The sequence below is a fragment of the Sminthopsis crassicaudata genome, chromosome 2 (assembly GCF_048593235.1).
Source record: "Sminthopsis crassicaudata isolate SCR6 chromosome 2, ASM4859323v1, whole genome shotgun sequence".
In the NCBI taxonomy this organism is placed as follows: domain Eukaryota; kingdom Metazoa; phylum Chordata; class Mammalia; order Dasyuromorphia; family Dasyuridae; genus Sminthopsis; species Sminthopsis crassicaudata.
In genome coordinates this window covers 595,357,698-595,382,518 of record NC_133618.1, presented here as the reverse complement: position 1 = coordinate 595,382,518, position 24,821 = coordinate 595,357,698, and the positions used below count along the sequence as shown (strand labels likewise).

General features: G+C 34.2%; 1 protein-coding gene across 3 annotated transcripts in view; it reads left to right on the top strand.

Moving 5' to 3' along the window:
• The first annotated feature begins 6,042 nt into the window (after positions 1 to 6,042).
• RAB11FIP2 (RAB11 family interacting protein 2) overlaps positions 6,043 to 24,821 on the top strand; it is a 66,767-nt gene continuing 47,988 nt past the window's right edge. For 2 of the 3 annotated variants that reach the window (XR_012487078.1, XM_074295719.1), the window contains exons 1-3: positions 6,043 to 6,953; positions 15,991 to 16,433; positions 17,140 to 17,608. Coding sequence is in view for 2 of the 3 variants with exons in the window: in XM_074295719.1 (XP_074151820.1) it covers positions 6,601 to 6,953; positions 15,991 to 16,433; positions 17,140 to 17,608 (1,265 nt within the window). In the remaining variant the exon portion in view is untranslated. The remainder of the gene's footprint in view (positions 6,954 to 15,990; positions 16,434 to 17,139; positions 17,609 to 24,821) is intronic. The other variant, XM_074295720.1, reaches the window with a different exon arrangement.

Genomic DNA, 24,821 nt, shown 5'->3' with positions numbered 1-24,821 from the left:
CACTTCACCAATTTTACTTCATTGTATCATTTCATTTGTCACACTTGGTGTTTCCACCTATAGCACCTAAGGCTTTCTTAGTAAATCTTTTTGGGATTAGAAATAGCCAAATCCTATTCAGATGCTGCTTGGCATCTGAAAAATATTTTACAAACCAGCATGATTTGAAGTTTTACCTGCCATATCCAATCACTTCTTGGTTCTTACCACCTAACCCTTTAGTGACCCAATCACTGTGATGATGGATGATCCAGAATTTATCAGTAGACAACATGAACATGTACACCACTCCTCCTCAATCATCCTTAAATATAGGATGGTTTAGAGTTTCCAAACCATTTCCTCAATTAACTCCATTTAATTCTGGATAAAAATGTCCAAATAGTAATACGTGGAATATCTTTCAGCATGCTTGTATTCTCAAACTTGATTTTCCATGTTAATATACCTACTCAAAATATAATGAGGGAGAAAAAAAGCCTATCAAATTAAATGGTTCTTGTTCTAGGATAGGAATATACCTAGTCACACTCCGCCCCCTCCCCCCCAAAACAAAGCCCAATAAAAATATATTGTCTGGAGTTGTTGATATGATTAAGAAAGCTATAAATTAAAAATGGAAGGGGAAGCAGAAAACTTTTTACATTTATCTGCCAAACCAAATACCAAAGTATTAGTTATGTTATAACTGAATTGCAAGGAGTTGACTAGCAAAATTCACAAGAGATGATATCTAAAATAGAACCAACAATAAAACCTGTGACCTCAGATATCCATGTACAAATGCCAAAAGTATGAGTAATAAAGAAGGTGAAATGGAGATTCTACCACAAGGAGACAAATTTGATCTCACAAAATAAAGGGTTAGGGGATAGGATTTATGTCTGGAATATGTCTCTGGAAAGATATATCTTATTAAAAAAAGGAATAGAATAGATAAGAGTGGTAGAGTAACATTATGTATTATGAAGACATGCTTAAGTGGAAAAAAACCAGGACTGTGATGGAGAAACAGTGAAAAAGCATTTTGGTGAAGCTCAACAGTGGAAGAAATGATGTAACTGTTAAGAAGCATATACCAGACTATCTGAAACTAAGGAGTAATGAATTAGAACAGGTGTTGTACCAATTTTCAGTAAAGAGAAAAATTCTTCAAACTGTAGTCCATTGAAATTGGCTTTTATACCTGGCAAAGTCTAGATTGAATTATTTAAAAGGATGTATGGAAGCATTTAAAAAAGGAAATGGTAATCACTAAAAGCCAGTGTGATATCAGTTTGAACAAGTCACATTTGATGAAATTTATTTCCTTTTTTGATAGATCAAAGGAATGCTACAAATTTAGTATCTCTGTATTTAATTTAAAAAACTTGGCATAAATCTTCCATATTATCCTTGACAAGATAAACATTAGCTAGATATTAGCACAGTCAGGTAGATTAACTCGTCTCACAAATAGTTATTAACGAGCTAGTATTACTTCAGAATGAGATATCTTAGAGTATACTAAAAGGATCTCTCCTTGGCTCTATTCTGATCAACATTTTGAAAAAGAAAATGAATGAATGACATGGATCGGACAGTTGTCAATTTTTCATGCTTTTCATGCATCCTAGAGTATGGGAAGAATAATATATTGAATTGAAGAGTCAGGAAACCTAGCCCAAAGTCTGCCTGAGATATTTGCTATCTGTGTGATTATGGTTCTTTAACTTCTCAGAATGTTTTTTCTTCTATAAAATGGGAGTAATAAGACATGTATTACTTATCCCTTGTCCTTTAGCATATCTTATCTTCATTTATCAGAACTATTAGAAAGGGGTTTTATGTGAAGTGGTATATAAGATAGCAATACAGTTGGGGATGAATTGTAGCCTTGAAGTAATATCTCCACCCTTGTTGCCCTTATTAAATAGGGCTCAAAGTAACTTTAGATATTTTTCTTTAGATAAAAAGACCCTGGCAATTTTCTGAGCCTAATATACACTCCTAATCCAATTTCTTTGAAGGGGTCAAAGTTTCAAAGAGATAGCTAACAATGTAGCTTTTCTCAAGCAGTCATTCTTGGGCCTGAACCAGGACTTACCTATACATGGGTACTGATGCCAGTCCCTCCTACCCAGTTTAACCATCAGGAAGATTTGTTCTCCTACCTCTATACTTATTCCCTCTGTATTGTTCCCTTTTTGGAAGATGCTTTCCCATATCTCAGTCTGCCAATGTTCTACCCATTCTTCAAGGGAGCTTTACCACCACTTTCAGGAATCTCCTAAAAGTTCTATCAAGGAGTGATTCCTTCCACATGTAACTTTCTTAGCCAAGGCAAGGTCACCTACTCTATCCCAGGCCATTACCAATTATCTTGACAAAAGTCTTGCCATTGGACTCCGGAGGAGAGAATGACTTTATGTAACTCTGCTTCATTTAAATCCAATTCATGAACAAGTCAAGACATCACTCCTTATGTCCTAGGTTCTCTTACAGAATGAAGAACAGCAGCAGCTTTCCTAGCACTTTGTTTTCTTCTTTTGTAGTTTCTTGTAACATATTTGTATGTATAACTAATAATATGACCACACAGCCTTGTCTTGTTTATCTTATTCAGCACTGAGCACATTACATGATGCATGAATGTGTTTAACAAATGCTATTTCTGCAAGATCCAGAGTTGAGATCTGAATTTGCCAAAATAACAATTTCAACTAGCTTTTCGTCTGGTCAATACTTGGGAAGCCTCAAAGGAAATTTAGGACAGATAGGAAAAGTGCTCAGAAATTCACTCAAAGAGATACTCTTGCTTTTTTTGTCAACATGAAATAGTGTTGAGTATATTATTTAGTACATTGTTATGGAGTATTTAACAATATCTAACTTAAAACTCTAGATGTGACCATCCATTCTTTCAAAGATGGGTGAAATATTTGTAGATGTATTTATAATCATTTTATAAAGCTTGTTCAGCATGTTTTAGAAAAAAAAATCCATATTATAACTAATTGTTCTTTACTGATGCATTATGTCACAAAGCACTTGATACCTACCTGAAGGTTAAATTTATCAATGTAATTTATTTATATGTAATTTTCATTAAAATAAAGCTTCATGTTTTCAGATTTTAGTTATCAAACTTTTTTTTTTTTTTAAAATAAATTCTACCATTGCACTGATCTTTATAAAAATTTCTAGGAATCAACTTGTCTGTAGCTGACAATTGCCCGCTCTGGGATACAGATAACAGATTTGCGCTTATAATTCACATTATTGATCTTTGTATTGATTTGACTTTTCATGCACACCTGTCAAGTCCCCTCTTTGAAATAATATGATCATGCTCTCTTGAATGTGTTATATTCTCTTTTTAATTCATTAAGCTAAATAAAGCCTTTGAGATGACTTAAAATGCAGTCCTTTTGTTCTGAGTAATCTTTTCATCTAGGACTATGTGGTGGATCTCTGATATTTTGATAATCTCATCAGACTGATTTGCATTTTAGTCTTTAATGACATATGACTCTACAGGTAGAGTACCATGAAAAGTGTTATATGTAAGGAATGCTAAAGAAATAGTGGATAAGCCTTATACTTTCAAGGGAAATATGTTCTCAAAGTTCTTCAACTCTCAACAACATTGAAAAACTAAAAGATATGGGCAAGGTCCCTGGTATTTATCTTTGTTGTGCTGTTCCTCAAAGTAAATGCAACATCTCATCTTTTCCATGATGATAAAAGGGATCATTTTCTCTCTCTTCAAGTATTTTCCACTAAATAGGCTTCACATACTTGTAAACATAAAACATTTCATGTAATTAACATGCTTCTAATTTGCTTTTGCTTCTTATAGTTCAATACAGTTCTATACTAGGGGCCTGTGAACATAGTATTACTGAAAAGGGGGAAAAGGAAAAGGTCATTTAAAATTATTTTATCTGAGGACACAAAAAAGTTCTCAGATGGAGAGCCTTTGTATAGTGCCTGCACTGTGGAATAAAACCTGGAGCTGTGAAATTTCCTAAGGGCGAGTTAGCTCAGGAATCATAAATTTCACAAATATTTATTGAATGTCTATGATTCTAAAGCAAGCCCTATGCTAGATGCTCTGAGACACAAAAATATACGACCCAGATTTTGTAATTATGGGGCTTTCAGTCTAGTTGGGAATATAAACCAGCTTTTGCTGTACCAGGACTTTACCATCTCCCATCTCTACCCTCCAGGTAACTTTGTTTCCCATTTCTACATTAGAATGTAAATTTCCTGAGGATATTGACAGTCTGCTCTTAGAAAGTGTCCCATGAATGCTTTATTGCCTTTTTGTGTATATGTGTGTATGTGTGTACCTGGGCATACTATTTTAAAGACTAGTAGATTTCTATGTGGTACCCAGTGAGTCAGTGAAAAAGGACTAGAATACAACTCTGCTAACCTCATCTGTTTCTGCTAGGCCAAGCTACATCCGGATCCACAGCAGCACAGAGGCCTTCACTCCATTCCCCTAAGATCTAATGCTAAACAAAAGAAGCCACTCCATAGATAAAATAGCTTCAGCCAGGTTTATCTTATTTATCCCAAGAAATCCCATCACTAGAGAGCATTAGCATACAGGATCAGGCTTTACCTGGTCTAACCTTTCCCTAACCCAGGTGGAATTTAAATTCATGAAGTGATTTCTCCAAAGTCACAAGTTAGCAAAACAATTGGGATTTGAATGTAGATCTCTTGACTCCAGATCCAATCAAGATTATGTGGGCGGAATGGGAATAACATCCAGTTGGGGCCTAGATGATTAACTTCAAGTGGTAGGCCACCAGAAAATCTGAGTTTCCAGCCTATCACAAATCCTTTGCCAACTTTAGAAAGCAACAAAAGGGATTGGACGTTCATTTTGTCTTCCTGGGCGGAGGGGCGAGTGTTTTTGAAAGATAGGCTGATTGATTGGGAAATCTTTGTAGTTACTTCAGGACATATTTGTATTTATTTGGGCCCCGGCTATTTCCTGAAGATAGAATGTAAGTTTCTTGGAGGAAGAAAGTTTAGAAATATTTTTTGGTCTTTGTATCGCCTAATGAATTCTTCAAAGTTTCCTGAACTTTCTTGTTTAATCTTTTTGCTCTTCTGAGCCTCCAAAATTGAGGGAATCTTTCCTTGGAGTCAACCTAGTTAAAAAAAAAAAAAAAAAAAAAAAAAAAAAAAAAAAAAAAGCACCAACTTACGTGGGGTCAGTGTTTTTTGCTCATCCTTTATGCATTAGTCTGTGAGCTCCCTGGGAAGGCGAGCTTTCTTCCAGACATCTTCACCTCTGGCCTATAGTAGGGGCTTGTTGACGTGATCGTAGGCCTGGTTCCACCACAAGTAGCTGTGTGTGCTTGGTCAAGTACTTGGCCTTCATTCCTAATTCAGCATCAATGAAGGGCGGGGCTCTAGAGCTCTAAGGTGGCGCGTGGTGTTACATCTTGCCTCTGTCACTGGGAACTTTGGGCCTCCTGAGAGGCCTCAGTTTCCCTATATGTACAACAAGTTCTTTTAGGTCTTCTCCATCCCATGACTCCAAAGGAGATGTAGCTTCCTTTTTCCACCTTCCCCACCTCCAAGTGGGCCAGAGTGGCCTAAGGATACCATGGCAACCAGGGAGATGCTTGACCCCTGACCCCCCCGTCGCCGCGCCCTACTCTCGTCACGTTCCAATATGGAGAATCCCAGACCGGAAGTGCCGCCCCAGCTGCCTGCCGCTCGCCCGTCCAAAGGCGCCGCCAGGCCCTAAAAAGATCCGTAAGCCCCAGCCTGGCCTCACGTTCCACCGGCGTCTGTACCGGCCCAGCCCCTTAGGTGACCGAGAAGCGAGGGCCGCGGCCCGACAGCCCCTGCTTCTGAGAGGAGAGGAGGAGGAGAAGGAGGGAGAGGAGGAGGAGGAGGAAGAGGAGGAGGAGGAGCAGGCGAGAGGAGGGAGGTGGAGGGACAGAGAGAGGGAGAAAGGGAGAGGGCGCAGCCCGAGTCCGAGCCGCCGGGGGTTTGTATTAGCCGGGGGTTGGGGTCCGGGGCGGGGCCGACCCGACCTAAGGGAGACCCGGGAGCGAGGCGGGGGCGGGAGCCCGAGCAGGTGCCGCGGGGGAGGCCCCGAGCGGGCGTGCTGGGTTGGGGCGGCCCGGACCAGATTAGGGAAACCGAGCCTTGGCAGCCGAGGAAAGCCCCCCGCTCCGCGCCCGCCCCGCCCTATGGGGCGCAGGTGACCCGGGGCAGGCCTCACCTGTTCCTGGGGCCGGGCCCGGAAGGAGCACCCCTCCCTCTTAGCACCTGACCCCCCTTTCCCCAAGGCTAGTAGCTAGAAAAACCCCGAAACTGGGGAGCCTGAGAGCGATAGCGGGATCGGCCCGGCCCGGGGATGCCAGCCCCGGAGGCGGCGGCGGCGGGCGGGGGCTCTCGGGGCTGCGGCTTCGCCGGACCACGAGGCTGGCAAGCTTTGAGACTGGGAGCAAATAGAAATCGGGCAACTTTGAGCTCCTCGTAAAGTGTCCTTAATATGCAGTCCCTGCAGACTTAGGCTTGGGGAATTTTCATTTATTGCTACTGTTCGTAATCCCCCTTGGGGACCCCCCAAAAGGCAAAATGATGTTGTCCGAGCAAGCCCAGAAGTGGTTTCCAACTCATGTGCAGGTGACCGTGCTTCAAGCCAAAGATCTGAAGCCGAAAGGCAAAAGTGGCACCAATGACACATACACTATCATCCAGCTGGGCAAAGAGAAATATTCCACCTCGGTAGCCGAGAAAACCCTAGATCCGGTTTGGAAAGAAGAGGCCTCTTTTGAGCTACCTGGGTTGCTAATGCAGAGCAATCCAGAGAAATACATTCTCTTCCTGGTAGTCATGCACAGGTCTTTGGTGGGTCTGGACAAATTTTTGGGGCAGGTGGCAATCAATCTCAATGACATCTTTGAGGACAAACAGAGAAGGAAAACAGAGTAAGTCATGCACTTTATTTTCTTGTCTTGTATTTAAAATGTATCTCATCTTGTAAACAAACAGGACTTTCTATTTATTTGAGAGGCATAGGTTTCTGGATGAAGTGGGATGACTTTTAACTACTCCATTCACAGGAATGAATCAAAAGTAAAAAAAAAATAATAATAATAACTCGCAGGGAAAAAACGTTTAAAAACCGTATTGCACAGGTTCCATTCTGTTATTTGTTTTATTTTAAAATAGTCATCTGTTTAGGATTTACACATGATAACTTTTTTTGGTAATACTTTTGGAGTGTGACTTATAAGAAGCTGTCACTTTTAGCCTTATAAAAATGGGTAAGTATGCTTATAATCCTAAAAAATTAGTCAAAGAGATGGGGTTTACAAAGTTTAGTAGCCTCCGGGGGGAAAATATATCAAACATATTAGGGTAGTGTTTTAATGTTAAATTTCAAAAATTTAGGATTTCTTATTCCATTTTAGGATTACTTATACAATAGATTATTTCTTTGTCAACTGTTGCTCTATCTCAAGACAACTTAGTAATAACAACTATAGCAATTCGAAATCTAGAATTTGCAAGTAACATAAATGTTTCATTTCTGACTTTGAATATTCTTATAACTTCTTTTATATTTTCATTCTAATCATGCCAGCAAATGACTTCAAAATTACTTCCACAAAGCTAATATATTTGTCCATACTAAGTGCTTCAAGATTAAAAGTATTGATTCAGTTCTTAGGATGAAGAAGCTTAACAGCATGTGCATTGGAAACAGGGCCTTCTTAATAGGGATCTTTAGTCATGAGACCTATTTTTTATGAAAACAATAAGTAAAAACCTCAACACTAAATATTAAAATGAAACAAAGTACTTCCAGAAGTAAGAAGTACTGCCTAATTCAACTTTTCACCCAAGGATATTATGAGGAAATAATCAGTTTTGTTATATTCTGGAAAGAAGTACTGGTTGAATTACAGGTCTACAAACTTGGAAGAGACAAATAGAATGTTTTGAGAGTGAGTAATTCACTCATAACCACAGTCAAATTTCCTCTTTAAAAATCATTTGACTAGTGTGAATTTACCTAATGACATTTCACATACTTTAACTATAAAACGTGTAGACTAAAGTATATATTGCTTCGGAACTTTTAGAAAATACTTTTTGGGGGAGAATCCATATTTTAAATCCTCATCCAAGGTTTGTATTAGTGATAAATGCCAAGAATGTAAGATTAAAAGTGATAATAAATATTTTAAAATATTAAGGTGAAAATGTCCTAAGGAAAAAAGGAAAAGACAGAAACATAAAATGGATAGTATCTGTGCTCTTAGTAGCACAGTGAAATACATTTTGCATTTCCTTTTTAAAAAGTATTTTGTTTTCCATTGAGTTTTTTCGTATTATTGGGGTTGTTTTTAAAAAAATAATATTTATATGTTAAAATTGGTATATGCATGTTAGGAGATGCTTTAAAGACTAATGTTTGGAACATACTTTCAAGTATCAAGATTATGAATTTCTTATGCCACATTAATTTTCAAATTTTATACTATATTTTCAGATATTTGATAGATTGTGTTACTGACCTATTAAGAGTACATTTTCCAAATAAATAGTTGATCTAACTGAAAACTTAAACATTCTTAGTTTGAAATATCTGTTTTCCTTGATTCAAGATCTTTTTGTATGTGCTAGCATTTATCCAAAAAAGTGACAGTTGACAGTCTAGTTTCTATGGGCAAAAGTTTGCATGTGTATATTGACTTAAATAAAATTGATTAGTATTGTTTGAAAATTAAATTGTTGCTCCAAACTATATTACCTAGGCTTATAATGTTATTGTGTCCAAGTAGTTTTCTTATGTTCTGTATCCTTAACTTTTTTTTTTTTTTTTTTTTGCTTTGTGTGGAGATGAATGAGGACCAGGTTATTTGATGAAGTCTCTTTATTGGTAATATTTCTAGTTTTTTAATATATTTAATAGCTTCCTCTTTCCAGCACAGCTGTACATATGGCCTTGCAAAAGACAGACTTGAGTCACTAGTGTATTACAAAAAAAGATATTTAATATTCTGCACAATGCTGAACCCTGTCAGCAATTCCCAAGTGTTTTTTAGAAAATCAATATGAGTGATGAAGGCTACCAGCTGATTTAGAATTTCCATAAAAACTAGAGGGTGACACTTTCCCCCCTCTATGATATTGAACTAAAGAAAAATATTTAGAGGTTGATTTATTCTAAATTGCATTATGATAAAGGATGAAATTCTGTAAACTACTTCTGTTTTTCACTGACCCCATTCATCACTTTTTCTCCTTAAAGAAAGAAGGGAAAATGGCTGAATTTAAATAATTTAAGTACCGGCCTGGAGAGTACTTCTACTTCTGTGTCTTCAACTTTAATGGCTTGGTGCTGGCATGAGACTTGAGAAAATAAAACCATGTTTAATATAACAGAATAATAAAATTGTGCATGCTGTTATGTAATATCTATTGCTTTTTTACAGCAATACATTGTATGTTTAATGTTCATGAAAATAGTATTTAGAATCCCTAGAGTTAGATATGATGTAGGCATGAGCTTTTTAAAACTTCTCTGTGCAGCCTTGCCAGTGCACCTGCATTCTGGCCTGTAGCACCCTTAATGCCAATCTTTTCCCCACTTCTGACCAAATAGCACCAATTGTTTGGGAATAGTTCCCACATGTGTGATGATTTTTCTAACATGGACTGGTGCCCACTAAAAATTGAATTGAGGCCATATTGAGTTTAAATCCAGGACTCAAGAGATGAGAAAAAAAAAAAATCAGCATTAATCCACTAAGCCCAAAATGCTATGTCTTCATTTTATCTTTAGGAAGCCTGGGAAAACAAATGATATCTCAAGAATGGTTCTTGAAGGCCTCATTAAGACTTCCATGTTTTAGCAGTATAAAAACACATCAAAGCAACTTAAATTACTTCTTATGCTTATACTTTTATTCTGAAGTTTTATGCTTTAGCTTGTGGATACACTATTGATCTGGTGAAGGACTTAGATATTTGGTAGACTATATGTGCCTACCTCAACTATAATGTCAAGTACCTTTTTGTGCTTCCCATTAAAGTTTGCCTGAAGCTTTATAGCAGAGATTTTTAACATAGGGTCTCTGAATTTAGGAAAAAAAAATGCTTTTTCTAATCACTTCTTTACTATAACTGGCATCTGTTACAATTTTATGCATATAATTAAATATTTGCATTTAAAACACTTCTGAGAATGGTCCACCAGCCAAAGAAGAACTCTACACAAAGGATGTCCTATTTTAGAGCTATTTTACAACTTGATTAATTCTAGAAACATAAAAATATCTTTGACCTCTGCTTCCCGATAATCAGTGTCCTAAAATGTAAATATATATTCTGCAATAAATGTGTCTTAACTAATTGGTGACTGGGTTGTTTATCAGAAAAAAAAAAAACCCCTTTAGAATGTTCAAAGAGAATTCAAAATCATTGTTTTTGTTCTTTTTTTTTTTTTTTTTTTTTTTTTTTAAGATTAAATCCTGTGCAAATTATTTTACCAAGTTGGGCCTTAGTTTTAGTAAAATGTAGGAATTGAACTAGTCAAATCCAGCTTTAAAGTTTATTTCACATCTGCTCCACAAATCTTTTTGCTAGGATTTGGAAAGGATAAGACGTTGAAGTCACTGCCATCATGGAATATATGTTTAATATAAGATATGTACAAAAATAATTCACTAAGGGTCAATCTGTTGGCAAAGGAGTTTCAGACTTAGAATAAGACCTGGATTTGAATCCTGGCTTAGTCACTTAGAGCTGATGGGACTTATCCTTAACCTCAGTTTCTTTTTCTGTGGAAATAATATTTTTGTGATTTTATTTCATTAGGTTGTTGTAAGGATGAAATAAGACAACATATAAAGGGGTTCATAAATTTTAAAGTCCTATATAAATGTCAGCTATCATCATTATCTACTGTTACAATGTGCTTTGGTACTTTAGAAGAAGGAGCCGTTACTTCAAAGTATGAGACTGAATGAATATTAATATTAAGTGAAATTATTTGTTATGCTTATATTTTGTCCTTGTCGAAGCATTTTACAGATTTAGGAGGTTTTATGTAAAAATTTTATTATTCTATTTTCATTTCCTCCTTTGTTCTTTCTCCTTTGGGATATAGTTCTACCTGTGTTTCATAGTGTGACACTCTAGATATTATTTATCCGTTGTTACATTCTCAATTGATGGGTTTTTTATGAATAGTTTACCTTTTTCCTCTATATTATTGCTGTTTATGATGTATCATCTGTCAAATATTTCTCAATATGAATATTAATTGATAAGTAGTTCCATGGCTATATTGGCTAGGCAGTAGCCACTACATTGGTAAGACAATAGTAACTAGATTGTTTTGTTTCTTCTATCTGAATTCCATAAAGATTATAGTACCTTTGAATCCCATTTTCTAGTCATTGAATTTTCCTATTTACTTCACATTAGTGCTACTGTTCTTTTTTTACTTTAGATCTTTTATTCTTTATGTAAGTTGTTTAATATTGTTGGTTCTTAATTGTTATTTTTGTTTAATTTAATTAAGAGTTATTTTCTTAAATTTTTATTAATATTAAATGCTTGTGAAAATGATCAGCAGAAATACTCTTATCTGAATGATAGTATTGGAACCTGTATCTTAATTTAGAAAAAGTGGAATCAAATTATGGACTTCCACACAGAGCTAGAGCTTTATTTTTAGAATTAAATTTATGGTACAAAGTAATCTCATAACTAAGGAGGTTAAAGATTTAAATTGTTTGTAGGTTGCTTTTTAAAATGTTTAGTGCCTTTGATAATACTATAGCTTTTTGTCTTTCAGTCATTCAAGAGGTCAGTATATTAGAAGAAGCAATAACAAATTAGGAGTTAAGAAATCCAGAAGGCTGTCTACTACAAACTAGTTATATGACCTTGGTTCAGACATTTTAACTTAATCTGGACCACCAGTTCTTCAGCTCAAAGTTGAAGGGATTGATTACAGAGTGATTTTAAGGTTCCTTTGAACTCTAATGAAAGTCTGACAGTTTTTTTTTTAATATTAATAATAAAAGTAATAATTATGGTGTATCATAGATACCTATCTTTGATATTTCCAAATTTAAATAGTAAATAATGGTTTAGAGAAAATTTCTTGGATGTCTATTATTAGAAGATTAGTTCTCTTGGTTTTTGTATACTTTTCTATTTAAATATATATGAAGATCCTATACACTGTTAGGTCATGTGCTGTGAGGTGATATATACAAAATACTTTGAAGAATATATATGTTAGCTATCATCTAGTATGAATAAATTTTCCCTGCATCCATTCACATTTTCTTACTTGGTTTTCTTTCTTACAGACTTTTGTATTGAAACAGGATTAGCATTGCAAACTAAATGGCTCAAGCTGTTATGATTTTGACCCTGGAGTCCAATACAACTAACTATAGTTGTACATGGTCTTGTAGATATATTGGAGAGCCCAATCCTGGAAATAAGTTATTTTCCAAGAAGAAAATAGACTAACAGTCTATTGAATAATTTCTTTATATATAAAGTCAAAGTATCAATAAATGAGTTAACCTTGTTTAGCTTATATATAAACAATGAAAGTAGGAGAATGTGATTACCCAAATGGACTATAATGTTTATTTCAAAATAATTTATGCCTCATTAAATTTATGGCATCCTGCATCATGATATTTTTAATAATATAAAATTTTATTTCACATACAATTCTATATCTATGTAAAATTTATTTAGTTGACTCAGCAGAAAGGAAGGAGGAAGAAAGATGGACAAGCGGAGGAGAATGATTCTTTCAGATTGCCTATTTTAGGGACTTTGTTCAGATGTGGCTGTTTTACATTTTAAGGACATATTTTTTGTGGTCTTGTCTAATAGAACTAAGTGTTTATCTGATCAGTATTAAATGTAATAGCTTGTGTCTTGCATATTCTGAATGTGACCTGTATAAAATTGAGTTATTTAATTTCTTTTTAACTAAAAAACTTTTTAGGTTTGACTTCGGGTTTTATAATATCTTACTCATTTCTATGTATACTTTGATCTAATGACACTGGCTTCCTCATGGAAAATATTCCATTTCCTAACTCTAGGCATGTTCACTGGCTCATTCTCTCAACCTGGAATTCTTCCCTCTTCGTTTTTGCCTTTGGCTTTCCTACCTTTCTTTCAGTTCCAGGTAAAATCCCACCTTCTTCAGAAAGATCCTCTAAATTCTCCTTTGTGCTGATGTCTTGATTTTATTGATCATCTTCAGTTTATTATGTATATGTCTTGATTGTACATATTTAGTTTTCAATATTGTCTTCCTCATTAGAGTTCCTTGAAAGCAGTGATGTCTCTTGCCTTTTTTGCATTCTAAGTGCCAGTGTCTGGCTTGTGGATCTGTGGACTTGACTTTATAAAAGACTTTTGTGTTACTTGATAATGAAGTAAAATATCCATGCTTTCAGAGGAGTTACTTAAACAAAGTCTGTTGATAAACATTTGGTAAGCTTTTATGCTCTTGCATAGTGTTATGACTAATCTTCCCTTGTAAGAAGAACCCCTTGTGATATTCTGAAAATTGTGGTATTTTTCACGGTTAAGGAAGCTATAAATGAAATCTAAGTAAACTATGCCTTGTATACTTTATTTAAATAAAGTGTGTAGTCTATTGGAATGAAATGTATTTCCATTATACTGTTACATGAAGTATATGGATGCTAGCAGGAGGCATTAAGCTTTTCATTTTCAGTAATCTTAGCTCAGTTTATTATAACCAGATTTCTCAGCATTGTGTTCAGTTTGCATATTTTATAAAAACTCAATTCAACAAACATTTATTAAGCTCCTCTTTTATATAAAGTATTGTTTTAGGCATTGAGGATGCTCCTTTTGTCACCTCCCCTTTAGCCCTTCCAATCCTTAATAAGTTGCATTATCATCACAAAGCTTTACAAGACCGTTTACTTGGATTGGGAATGGAAGGGATTGGGGGAAAAATGTATACACTTAATAAAAACTTAGTAATTTCAGGGGCCTGGGTGCAATAACAGTTTGAGGGGATTCAAGAAAGGCTTCCTATGGGAGAAGGCACCTGATTTGAGACTTGAAGGGAGGTTGGAATTCCAAGAAGTATATTAGGAGGGCAAAACATTCCAGCTTGTGCAGGGGCATGGAGGTTAGAGATGTTCTTGTACATATTCAGATGGAAAAAAAATGACTATAGGGATAAAAATGAAATACATTTAGACGTAAAGATTGGAGATAGATTGTTAAGGCCTTTGAATGGCCTACAAAGAGCCATATGAGAGAACAAGGCTAATGACTTTGTGCTTGGAAAGAGGAAGAAATGATATGTGGAGGCCTGCTTAACAAGATTTCCTATTTGATTGAGTAGGAAATAAGGGAGATTTGAAATTGCCAAAATGGCAATCCTAAGGAAATTATATGATGGTAATCCAATCCCCCAAAATAGGGAAGTTAGATGAAGAGATGGGTAGAGAGGGAAAAGATTACCAAAAACAAAACCAAAACCCCGTTTTGGACATGGTTGAGTTTGAATCACCTATGTGACATTCAGGTGAAGATGTCTAGCAGGTAGGTAGTAATGTAAGATCTGTGTTAGCATTTTTAAGATTTTTAAGTACTTGACATATCGGTTAAGTTTAAGCATTGTAAGATAGATGCTATTATTATCTGTTTTTTACTGCTGAGGAAGCTGAAGTATACAGTTTCAAATCAGATTTGAATTCAAGGCTTACTGTTTCCATGTCCAGATTTTTATGTGTGGTCTCATCTTATGTAGATTTGGGCATCATCTATATAGCAGTAATAATTGTACTCATGGAATTGATGAGATCACAGAGAGTATGAAGAGAGAGCAGGGGATCAAGGAAAAATCATATGCTTTTATATTAGTTTCTATTTATGAATCTAATATAAAATATGGTATAAATAAGTTGCATTGTGTCCCCAGTGATCTTCAAAGTTATTAAATTATTTCTCATTAGGGTGAGTTAAATGTACTTATTGTACCCAAGTAGTATTTATAGTGTTGAAGGATTTTGGGAGTATCATTTTTCAAAGAATTTGATCATTATTTGTCATTGTAAATTGCCTAACTCAAAAAGAATTTTTATTGGTGAGTGCTTTCAGATTCTCTCCTTCAGTATTTTTCAATGTCAAGAAAATTTACTTAGGCCATTAGCAACATTTATCACATATGGAAACATGTTAGCTATTACTGATAAGAATTTTAAAGGTGAGTGATTTTAAAATCATAAAAGAAAAGGTCACTTAAAAAGGTATACTGACACTTCTGTTTTCAAGCCTATTCAACTAGCTTCATTTCATAGCATAGTAATAGTTGTATAACCTCTTTGAAAATGGATAAACCTAGAAATGTACAGGATTACTAAGTTTGATAAAACACTGTTATTCCATTTTTAAGTTGTCTTGAAATGTCAAGTTATGAAAAACAATCATTTATATTTGAAATTTTAAGGTTTTCTGTCTAATGAAATATACCTTATTGTTATATTTTTAATTTTTACATCCTTTTATAGTATTTTCCTTATATTGGAATGTTATAATATAGATTGGCTGGATGCATGTATTTGTTTTGGAAATACTTGCTATTCTCCCATAAATTTTTTTTTTTTTAATTTAAGAAATTAAGCGAAGGTATTGCACTTTAAAATATCAGAAGAAACTTGTAGACCTATGGCTACTTACATTTGAGTTGGGGGGCTGGGTAGGTGATGGATAATACAAAAAACTATTTAAAGGAAATTTAAAATATGCAAACTTTGTAAGTTATATTTTATAGTCTTGTCAGCATTTTGTTACATCAATCTTAGGGTTCAAAGATACCTTGATTGGAAATTTTTTTGAGTATTTGGTGATGCTGTGCAAATAATAAATCTAATGAACATAACTGAATGCCTGATAAAGCCCACTTTTTCCCTTCTTTTTAAGGTGGTTTAGATTAGAATCCAAACAAGGGAAAAGAGCCAAAGACAGAGGAGAAATAAAGGTCAACATTCAATTTATGAGGAACAATATGACAGCCAGTATGTTTGATCTATCCATGAAGGACAAAACAAGATCTCCTTTTGCAAAACTAAAAGATAAAATGAAAGGTAGAAAGAATGATGGGTCGTTTTCTGATACATCTTCAGCAATCATTCCAAGTACTCACATGCCTGATGCTAACATTGAACTTTCAAGTAGTGAAATACAGATGAAATCTAGACCAAAAAAGCCTTTTCTTTTGGGACCTCAGCGACTTTCTTCAGCTCATTCAATGTCTGATTTAACTGCATCACATGTTTCTTCAGAGAAATTGAAGACTACCACAATTGGTCATACCCATCTTTTCAGGCGCCAATTAGAGTCATTTGAATCTGTTGAGGAAAGTGGTAAGTGAAATGTTTTACTAGATGTTTTGATAGAAGTTTAAACCACCCTTTGATTTTCTTACATATACTTTTTTAAGTTGGAAAATGCTTTTTTTTTTTAAATTTTTTTTTTTTAAATGAGTTCTCAATCCTTTCATTAGTAAGTAATGTAAATTCATTTCTATTTTTAGCAAATTTTCAGCATGAATTCTTCAGTTTTAAAACTTCCTTTTATGGTCTAATTCTCTTTTATTGCTGTTTTTCCATATTGAAGACTTTATAACATTTAATTCTGTATAGATTGTGTTACAGGATACATTCTTTCGGGGGTCAAAAATGTCTTTGAAAATAAATCCTGCATATTAAAAATGAGTTTAATAGTAAATAATTTTAAAACACACACACAAATCCTTGAAATACTTTGTAACTTTCTCATACCAAGAAGATATACCTACACTAGTTTGTTTATATCATGCTTTGTCTGAAGTGAAGAGCTTATTAGGCACATGTTTAGTAATGCTGTAAGTGTCATTTGCTTAGAACCTTTATGCCATTAGACAGTGGCATCTTAAAATGAATTATTTTACAAGATTATTTTTAAGGTTAATATCTTGGAAATAACTAATTACTCAACTTCTAAAAACAGAATCAGTGTGCACACTGAATGTGTCAAATAGTATGATGTAATGTCTCACTGGCTATGTATTAACTACAAAATTGTTTGCAGGAAGTCTCAAATCTCCACATAGAAGAACATTAAGTGCTGATACTTCTAAAATCAACCAACCTGACAGCATAGTTGATGAAGGTGAATCGTCTTTTGGAACACAAAATGACCCATTTACAAATGTGACTGCTTCATTACCCCAAAAATTTGCAACACTGCCAAGAAAAAAAAATCCATTTGAAGAAAGCAGTGAATCTTGGGACAGTGGTATGAATTTATTTTCAAAACCAGTTGAAGTCAAAAAAGAAAATAAAAGAGAGAAAAGAGAGAAAGTTAGTCTTTTTGAAAGAGTGACTGGGAAAAAGGATAGCAGGAGGTCTGACAAACTTAGCAATGGGGGATCAGACAGCTCTTGTGACTTGAAATCACCTAATGCATTTGGTGAAAATCGCCCGGATTATTTTGATTATGATTCTACTAACCCGTTTACAACAAACTTCAGGACTACAAACATGATGCCATCTTCTAGGTAAGCTTAATCTTGGAGGGGGAGTATGGTGTTTTGAAAAGTAAAGTAAATGAAGGAATAAAACACCGCAGATGTTTGATTATTTTAAATATTTTTGCTTTGCCCCTCATTAATTTCATTTGGATTATGATTTTTGTTTATAGTCTCTTTTTGTAGCTGTACTTTTCGCCTCATAACAGTGGTTCTTCTATACTTTGCAATTACAGTGGGACAACAAATCTTTCATGTATTTTCTTATACTTTAAAAAAAAGTTGGTAAAATTTAAAGAATGAATGTTAATCTTTTTGATGAGATATAGTGATGAGTATCCTTATTTACTCATTTTAGAATTTTCTGTCTTAAAGTAAGATTGTTATAGTGTAGATAATAATGCTTTAAGAGACCAACCTGTGCCACATACTTTAGGAGCAGGAGCAGACTAAAAAAGGCTACACTTTGAAAACAACTACCTTATATCTAAAGCTGCTTTGATATTTGGATGAGTAGCCATCCTTAGAAAGTTTTATATTGTAAGAATGTTTCTTAATTCTTGTAATATCCCTTGAGACTCCAAGTGAGTAATTATTGCTTATGTGGTGGCTTATATAAAATCATAGCACTATCAAGTTTAAAGCCCAAAGTAGAATTCAGAATACCTGATTCACATATAGTGTGAATATATAGTATTATATATATTCCTATACTAGTCTATGTGTGTCAAGGAATATATGCATTCTGTATTTTTAAGGAAAGTGTCAGAGGTTGAAAAACATGAAAATATTTGTAGAGATTTGCAGGAGTATTGTTTGGAAAAGCAAGGTGAGATTTTGCTATGTAACTATGGATTCATTGCATTATATTCTTAGAGATAATTGACTGATTTCAAAAGCTTGGCTTCATTCTCCTTCCACTACCTTCCTGTCACCTTACCCCATCTCTGTCTCTCTGTCTCTGTGTCTGTCTGTCTGTCTGTCTGTCTCTCTCTCTCTTTCTCTCTCTCTCTTTAAATAGGGATTTTGTTGAAAAATGTTCCATTATCTGTTTTCTGTGTTTGAGCTCTGATGGACAGAAAGATCTGTCAAGCACAATTGGTACTAAAAATTTAGAAGAAATGTATGCTTTCTTTTTCCTTGATAAAGATTAGGTGGTTTGCTATGGTTTAAAAAAATCTAGTGGAATTTCTTAACATGTTTCCCAAAGAAGTTTATTGTTATCATTCAAGATAGTATTGCCATTTCATTGGGAATTATATTTATATATATGTGTGTGTATTTTATATATATTTATATATGTGTATGTGTGCATTTTAAAACATTTGATATTGTAATAAGCCTTATTTCACTAAATCCCAAAGATTAGTGTACAGGATACTATAATTTTACATTTCATACAATAAAAACATCAATGCTAATTATGAAAAAGGATTCCTTTTATAGATATGGAAATTGAGGTACATATTACATAAATGTTCAACATTTAACAAGCATTAAAGTTTTGTAACATGCTATATATAATTAGTTGACCGAATACAGCTTTATAAAAGACACCCAGGCTTTCTAACTAATTTTAGTTTTCTTTCCTTTATACTATAATTTCTTTCCCCTTTTCCATTTTTCTGTTTTCTTTTATTCAACTTTTTATGCAAAAGTTTGGCCTAAAATAAGATGATTATTTTAAAGGACCTCAGTGAGTTTTGAGGAGCTTTAAATTCCAATTAGGTAAAAAAGAAGGAATAGTAGGATTTAAAATAAAAGTAGGACTGTAAAGTTTTTAAAATTATAAAGTGTTAAAGATTATTTTGCTTAGATGAAATCAATGTGTTACCAAATGTGGGATGATAGGACCATTTGCATCTAACCCAGTGTAAATGCAATCAAGAGTTTTGAATGCTGGAATTCCACTTAGTTATCTAGGCTTTCCAGTAGCTTTATTTCAAGGTAAATACAGAGTTTTCCATGAAAACTGAGCTGTTTCAACATGTAGTTAAATTTTACATAGATGAATTAGATTATCAGTGACTTATTTTTAGTAATGGTAAGCTAAATTTAAAATACCATAGATTGACAAATATGTTTGAATTCTAGGAACTAACTTCAAAATGTGAGCAGAAGGAATTTTTTGGCTTTCAGGGAAATAAAAGCTAGAGGGGAAAAAATAAACATTCTAACCCAAAGCGTTGATCCCAGTCTCAAGGTTTTAGGACATTGCATATTGACAGAATAATCTTTAAAGGATCTTTTTAGAAAATTCAAAAATTATCTTACCAGTTTCTAGATAAAGTATTTTTTGGGGGAAATGTAGGAAAATAAAGAGAGTAGTGATTCCTTTCCCTATTCTATCTTTTTCTTCTTTGTATCCTTTCTAATGATTTGCCCTTCCCTATCCCCATGCTTACCATTTTCTCCACTAGTCTCTGATGATTTTGACATTTGATCTTTAGAATACCTTACTTGTGTCAGTTGTTTCCTGGATAAAGGGGCGCTGTCTGGCACCTTGAATCTGTTTTCAAGTTACTGTAAAATGTAATAGTATATCAACTGAAAAAAAATAAAGCACATCTCTATAGTTTCAGGTGAGATTTCCCTCAAATGACATGTCACAGTGTTTGTGTTTTTTCAAGCCCTATCATGTAGCATGGCAAAGTATAATAAAGTCATAGTATAGATCTTCAGGATTATGATTTTTTAAAAATCTCATAATTTAAAAATGTAGAATAGAAACACAGTGATAGCTAGTTTTTATTGATAGTGTATAAAAAGATAAAAGGTAGGTAACTTGACTTAAAAATAAAATTTGGATCAAATTTTAGAAGATAACCTAATCGTATGTACATTCAGAAGTTATTCCAGTGTTTAGGAAGGTTTCTCTTTTTAAAAAGTCTTTTATTCTTAGGTACTTTCCTATTTTATTCCTTGCAATGACAGTGTAATTTAGTTGATTTTTCATATTAAACCACAGAATGAATAAAGTCTGTTCATTATATGTTGTGATTATGTCTTGGGTAATACTAACAAGATGTGTTTTGAATTGTTTTCTGTTAATGGTCAAGGTCACATTTTCACTGGTTCTCTTTGTAACTAATGATATATATTTGTGAGAATGTTTGATCTGGGCCACTATAGGACCTGATTATCTTCTATTTGAAGTACTTGGTCCATAACTGAATTGAATGATAGTAATAGCTAGCATTTATGTAGTGCTATGCAGTTTGCAGAGCTCTTGAACTATCTCATTTGATCTTCCCCCACAACTTTGTGAGATAAAAATTATTATTATCACTGTTTTATAGATGAAGGTGGTGATATTTGGCAGATGGCCATATTTGAACCCAGCTTTTCCTGATAACACTTGCAATGTTATATCAACTATGCCAGCTAGTTGCCTCCATCTTAGTATCATATTAACGATAACAGGAAAAGTTGAGGTTTATTTTACAGTTTATTTTGCTAAAGAGAGAATATATCAGGCAATCTGACGGCATTAAACTTAAAGAACAAGTTTAAAATATTTCCTGATTTATCACTCCTTAGCTAGTAAAGTTAATTTAAAAAAAAAAAAAAGAAGAAGAAGATGACTTCAGATTATAGGATCATAGAGTGATAGCTGAAAGGAACCTAAGAGGACATAATGGCCAATCCTCTCATTTCACAGATAAGAAAATTAAGAAACAAGCTTAACTGATTTGCTGAGGGTCACATAGCTCTAAATTTCAGAGTACTTGATAGTGTTTCTGTTTTCAAGGTGTTACCTTGTTTTGATGCAAGTAATGGAGAATTTTCATCTGTTTTGACTGCATGAGCTAGCTTTATGTGTGGCCATAAAGGCAATGATAAGACTGGATATGGAGCCTGCCTTGGGGCCAGAAAGATAGGTTCATGGGGACCTCTGACATGTCCTAGCTGGGTGACCCTTGGTAAATCACTTAATCTCTTAATGCTCTGTGCAACTTTCTAAGAATGACTTGCAGAGATACATCAAAAGAAAGAGTTTCTTCAAGTTTTTTGAGAGCTGGCCATTGTCTTGTTAACTTCTTCAATACTGCACATAAGAAACATTGTTGCTGATGTTTATTGACCACTTTTATAGCCTGGGTCCAAACTCCATTTTCAAGTTTGATATTCTTTACTACTTTATAGGAATTAAACTATCCATTTAAACTGGCTTTCTTTTCCGTACATGATATTAAATCTTTCATCATTCTATCCCTTGTTCAATCTGGACCACCATATATGGAATTTAATTCTTTTTAAGCCTCTTCTTTTTGGAATCTTTAGTTTCTTTCAAATTTCATCATAAACACCATTTTCTACAGGAGGCTTCTCCTAATCCCCAAGGCAATTAGTGTCTCCTTATCCCAAAATTACTTTTGTATACTTAGTCATTCCTTGAGCAATTATTAAGTATTTTCTGAACCGGGGATTATGCCAAGTGCTAGGGATATACAAAGATACAAATGAAACATCCTACTTGTGAGGAAGACAACATTTTGGTATGGTATGTAGTATATATAGAATTATATATAGAAAGAATTCAGGATAGTTTTAGGAGAGTTAATAATACACATTCATTAGGCTCCTACTATTGGTGAGGCACTGTGCTAATTGCTGAGGAAAGGCACTGTCAGCTGGAGGTTCAGTAAGACAATGTATAAAGTGGCATTTGAGTTGAGTCTTGAAGGAAATCAAGAATTCAAATACATATTTTTTACAGGATCGACTGTCAAAGCAAAGACACAGTGATAGGAGTTGATAACAGGTAGACCAGTATGGCTGGATTCTAGTATATGTGCAAAAAAAATACTATTTGATGAGACTGGAAAGATAAAAAGGGATAAGTTAAGGGCAGCTAGGTGGTGCAGTGAATAGATCATCAGCCCTGAAGTCAGGAGTACCCAAATTCAAATCTGGTCTCAGACACACAACACTTCCTAGCTGTGTGACCTTAGGCAAGTCACTTAACCTCAATGTCTCAGAAAAAAACACAAAGAAGGAATAAGTTGGGAAGGACTTTGCTAGAAGTTTATTTGATCCTTAAAATAATAGGAAGCTGCTAGAGTTTTTTCAGTTAGAGAAGGGGAAATGACCAAACATATCCTTTATTTTTTTAAATTAAATTTTATTTTCAAAGATGAAGATCTACCTTTTCTCCTTTTTACCTCTTTTCCCCCCATTGAGAAAACAAGAAACAAAATCATTCGTACAATTGTGGATAGTGAAACAACAAATTTCCTAATTGGCCATGTCTTTAAAAAAAAAAAAAGTTTGTCTGATCTCTGAGCCCATCACTTCTTTAGTAAGTAAGTTGCATGTTTATTTTGAATTCTTTGAAATTGTATTTGGTTATTATGTTTATTAGAATTTCTGAATCTTTTCCAATATTGTTATTACTGTATAAACTGTTCTCCTGACTTCACCCTGCTTCATTCTATACAAGTCCCCAGGTTTCTCTGAAACCATCTCCTTCACCATTGCTTATAGCATAATAACATTTTATCAAATCATAAATCATGATTTGTTAACCTATTCCTTAATTGATACTTTTTTTTGTTTTTTAATTTATTGTTACCATGAAAATATTTTTGTATATATGAGTCCTTTTCCACATTCTTTGATCTCTTCAGACTTTAGATGTAGGGTTATTGATTACTAAGGCAAACGTTATACACAGTTTAATAGCTATTTAGTAGTTATATAAATAATTCCAAATTGCTTTCCTAATGGCTGAGCCAATTAATAGCTTCCCCAACAGTGGAATAATATACTTGTTTTCCCATAGCTCCTTCGATATTTGTTATTTTCCCTTTTTTGGTCATCTTTTTCAACATGATAGATCTTAAGGCAAAAGCTCAGTTATTTTGATTTACATATTACTAGTTAATAATAATTTCAAAAAAATTTTCATGTGGCCATTGATTACTTGGGGTTTTTTCCTCTGAAAACTACCACATGTGGGGTAGACAAGCCAGCTTGGCTGAGGCAGCTAGTCACTCAGAGGGAGAGATGGCGGGCAGCATGTATTGGGTAAGTCAGACCATCTTCACCACTCTGACCACCATTTTCACTCAAATTTTGATGGAGGAAATAACACTTTTATATCCCATTATCCTCAGCCATCATTCTGGGAGGTAACCTGTATAGAGATTCTGTTTCTGTACAGAAAGGAAAGTTCTTCCCACTTCCCACTAAATCTTTAGTATTTTTAAATAATTCACCATCAGAAATTGGTAAATGATTTTAGCAATGAAAATGATATTAAGGAGGCTGCACATCAAGGATAAAGAGACTTGGCTGAAAACTTACCATAGGTAGTGTTCTCTATCATTACAATGAGAATTCCTTGAGAGCAGGGCCTGTCTTAATTTTCTTTTTTATATGCTTAGCATTTACCACTGTTTTACTTATAATAAGTACTCATTCATTCAAATAGAGGTGCATACAGAAGATAAAATAATTCCTAGTTTATGAATCTAGAAAACTTTCACATGAATGAAAATAATGTAGTATTAGGGAAAATGTAGAGTGAAAAAAAATCTTTGCATCACATATCTGTGATAGGGTGTATTATGCAAGATATTTGGAAATTAACAGATATATATAAGATTGAAAATCATTTACCAGTGTGTAAATTGTCAAAAATATGAATAGGTCTCCCTTTGAAAGACTGCCTTGAATTACCAATAATAGCACATGCAAATTAAAACTGAAATTTCATCTCTAGAGCCAACAAGCTGGCATAGATGACAAGAGATTTGGAAAAAATCTGTGTCAGGGGAGCTATAAAAAGTCAGGCATACTATAGGATTGCTCCAATTGAATTGGTCCAACCAAACTGTAAAAAAAAAAATGACTAAAATGTCCATATTCTGAAAAGAGGTCCCATATATAGTAACACTTATTCATGGTTACAAAAAAACTAGAAACAAAGTATTTGACAACTGGGAGTTGGCTAAACAATATACAGTACATGAATGTAATGTAATAGTACTCCACAGTAAGAAATGGTGATGAGAATTCAGGGAATTATGGAAAACCTAAGTTAATGCAGGGTGAAAAAGCAGAACCTACAGCAATGTAAATGGGGGAAAAAAAAGTAAAAATGGACCTTAGGTAATTGTAATGACCAAGTGTAGTACAGAAGAAATGTTGAAAAAACTTGTTCCCTCATCTCCTTCAAGGATGTAGGATAATTACAGAATGTTGCATGTACTATCAAATAAGGAATGATATGTTGATC